This window comes from Atta colombica, unplaced genomic scaffold (genome assembly GCF_001594045.1).
Source record: "Atta colombica isolate Treedump-2 unplaced genomic scaffold, Acol1.0 scaffold33, whole genome shotgun sequence".
Taxonomy (NCBI): domain Eukaryota; kingdom Metazoa; phylum Arthropoda; class Insecta; order Hymenoptera; family Formicidae; genus Atta; species Atta colombica.
Window position 1 is genome coordinate 3,032,913 of NW_017259437.1, and position 3,564 is coordinate 3,036,476.

A 3,564-nucleotide genomic window follows, 5' to 3' on the forward strand; every position below is an offset into this window, starting at 1 on the left:
CTTTACATATATATATGTATATACATCGTACATTGTCTATATTTATAGAGCGTACTGATTTTTGCCGTTCAACAAGGTATTATTTGCGAGGACGCCTAGAATTTATCATAGAAAATCCTAAACGTCCCGCCATTTAATCTCTCTACACCTAACAAATCATATTCTGTACAACTTCAACTGCGGAAATTATCAAAAAGGTTATTGAGGTAAGGTGCGACATATCCCGTTTTACGTTTCTTCTTTCTTTCTTTTAGATGATTTTTCGGAGAGCTGCTTCTCTTCTCTCATTAGGTATTTTATTTATGTCATAGTGAATCTATCTATTTTAAGCATTGCTTTCGAGCTATCTAATCACAACACAGACTCATTACGACTCTTGAAATTTAATGTATCTTAAGCACCGATTGCCGTAAATCTCAATGCGATATAAAAACATTTATGATACAAGTGTCAGTGGGCTTCATATTCCTATTTATCCGTTGGTGATTTGTATATTATTAGATACTGTTAGAAAATTTGTTTTCGTTCGGTAACTTATTATAAATTCGAGTATAACAAACTTCAACATCTGAGTTGCAATATAGAATGTCTCGTGTATATCTCATTAAATCGTATCTGCAAATGTTCTTGTATTGCAGGTGTATAAAAATATACAAATCATTCGAAAGGCCGCACGAATAAAATGATTCTTAGCAGATCGAATGGCTTGTGAAACGTTAGACTTTTCTCAGCTACTCGAAAGTATCTTATATTTCTCATATATTTACAACTAATACAACAAGAATTCAAATCTAAATTTCACAGTGAGACTCGTTATTTTTCCAGAAAATATATATACATTGTAAGAATTCTCTTGGTCGTCTAATACCTTTTTTTTTTGGCCAAGCTCTTTTGACAACAGTCGCAGTCATGCAGACGAAATTGCTTTGCCGCTGCTTTATATTTACGCATTAAAATTTTCGTACAAAAAAAAATATCGCAATTAAAACGTTAAAGATGACGGTTATATTGAGAATTATACATGTAGCTTCATTTATCGGAGACTACAAAAAGACAATTAAAATTAGATGTAGAACATCTTAAAATAATTTAAGTAAAGTTTAATAAATCAGTAAAGATCCGTCAACAAAAGAAAAAAATTTATTACACACTATTGCCCTATATATAATATAATAAATGACATAATACAGATAAATTATTCTTCAAATCTTAAAGTCTCCGTTCATGTGTCATCTTCTTTTTGTATGGAAGAGTATAAAAAGCCGCAAATATATAAAATATACCTTATAAACAGACTTGGTATTTCCATATTTTGCTATCGTGATTACAGAAAAGCAACATGCATAATTCTTTAAGATTTCTTTCTCTTTACAGCATATATCATTATTATTTTCTATTAGTCGTATTTTTTTTCTTTTGTAGCATCTGGGTGGTATAGGGATTATGGTTGCATTTTCATGGTCTGCCTTCAGGTACTATACTACACTTACAATTGGTAGTTTCATGACAAAATATGATTGATGGTAATAAGAAAGAAATTATTAGTTTCTATTTTTGTTCGTCATCTAGTCTTAATACAATACATAAATGATAAAAAACAATCACATTTTTTAATTGAGATTTAAAAAATTTGGCCGAATAAAAAAAAAGTAGAGTCTTCTATATAAATAAAGAGGCTACATTACGATTGGTGCGAATGGCATAAGCGCAGCGACCATCGGGGCAAAACGGCAAAAATCAATGACGATTGGCGTTGGAAACATGTGTATGCGAGTATGCGCGTATTGTTTATTATAAAGTATCTAAGTTCTTTGTATGATTATACCATTCTTGATCTCGATCTTACGTGTATGCTGCTTTTTAACTTTCTTATTACTGCTTTTTAAATGTATAAATATGTATTGTTGTTAAGCCGCGCAAACCTCGTTTGTTTAAAGTCCTTGTTCAACAACAAACTGACGTTTGCAACATCCTTGTCTTCCATTAAAGTAAATAAAAGATTCGAGTTTATAATGTTTGTGTGTGTTTTACCTCCTCACACTTAAAAGCTAAACCCTAAAGCTGCACTCTTATCATTCACCTAAGTGTATTGTACAAATAACTAGCAGTCGACGCGACTGTTTGCTCGCAAGTACTTGCTAAACCGTTTACATTCGTGACATTGTGTATAAAACTCTATTTGAGTACATGCTTACATTGGTAATTCTTACTTTTCCTTCTTTTTTTACGCGGTAATAATAGTAATTATCACTTTTTCGCTCTCTAGGCCACACAGTTTGGTTGCCGAAAGTTTTCCGCTTAGCTTTTTGCTAAAAACTGCTAAGAGTGTCTGTGGAAATCGGGCAGGACCCGAGAGGCCAGCTGGGTTCATCCTCACTAGACCATTACTGTCTGTCCATGCTCGAAGCTTTCGTCAATCTTCCGTGTTAGACACATATGCCCACTTTCAACATAGGACCAGTCAGCTTGATAAAAAATATGAAAATTCAGCAACATAACAGAAATAGAAATTTCCTCTCATTCCTTCCTCTCTTTTTCCTTCCATTGCATTCTCTTCTACTCGTTGGATTTTTCATATAGTCGTTAACGCCGCCGAGCTTAGGATATATTTTTTTTCGTTTCTATGATCTCTTGATATACAGAGAGATTTGGGCTTTGTGACTTGTGGTTATGTCTTGGATTTTCCGGGAAATTTCGTTTATATTTTTCAGAATTGTTCAGCCAAACCAACGTGTCCGAAAAATTTCTTGAATTCACTGCCGAAGTTGAGGCTAATCGCGACACCGTGATTGTTTTCTTCTTGTTTCCTTTTGACTTTATGATGAGAAAGCAGCATCGGGGAACGACTTTCAAGATATTTACATGCCATTTTTCCGTTCTTTTACCGTTTTCTCGTCAATGCCATGATAACATCATTCAAGGCATGCCGTCTCCATAAATTAGTACTCATTTTCTTCACGGTTTTGCGTTCGCGACAAGCTGTATTGTCCACTGTCAGTTGCCCCTCCTGCTACTTTAGTGGATAGCGACTGGACTCTGTTGGACGCATACCCCGACCATTGGGCTATCTTCTCTCTCTGGATCTCTCTGGTTACCGGACGACACCGTTGACGGCTGTCTAACCATACCGTGTGTATCAGTAGACGAGTAGCCGTAGTTGTAGAAGTTTTGCTGCTGAATCATTGGTGAGGTCATCATCGCAGGCAGATGGGGTATACCAGGAATAATTAGGCTATTGTACGATCCAAGAGAGCTCTGTATCAGGGAACTGTCCATGGATTGCATGGACATAGGGGCGGACGTGGGCACCCCAGTGGCCGACGTTGATGGGTAGCCCGTTGTTATGGCACGCCGACTGCCCGTGTGACGGGGCGAGGACTCACAGTCCATGGGCTGGTAGCCACCACCAGGGAGACTTGATGCTTGCATCTGCTGCAGACTGCCGCCGCCGCTACTGCTGCTGCTGCCCTGTCCCGACATGGTTACCAGTCCTGGGACATCGAAAAGAAAAAAGTCAGTAAAGGAAATAAAATAGCATTTTCTCGCAATATAAAGATATATATA

General features: G+C 36.6%; 2 protein-coding genes across 3 annotated transcripts in view; both read right to left on the reverse strand.

Annotated features, from left to right (window-relative positions):
- The window catches only part of LOC108690542 (gephyrin-like), a 16,734-nt gene extending 14,511 nt beyond the window's left edge, over positions 1-2,223 (reverse strand). For both annotated transcript variants that reach the window (XM_018197884.1, XM_018197882.1), the window contains exon 1: positions 2,196-2,223. The gene's annotated coding sequence lies outside the window, so the exon portion shown is untranslated. The remainder of the gene's footprint in view (positions 1-2,195) is intronic.
- Positions 2,224-3,004: 781 nt separating this feature from the next.
- Positions 3,005-3,564, reverse strand: part of LOC108690543 (serine/threonine-protein kinase minibrain-like) — a 4,713-nt gene continuing 4,153 nt past the window's right edge. The window contains exon 6 of the mRNA XM_018197886.1: positions 3,005-3,491. Coding sequence (XP_018053375.1) covers positions 3,016-3,491 — 476 coding nt within the window. The 3' untranslated portion in view covers positions 3,005-3,015. The remainder of the gene's footprint in view (positions 3,492-3,564) is intronic.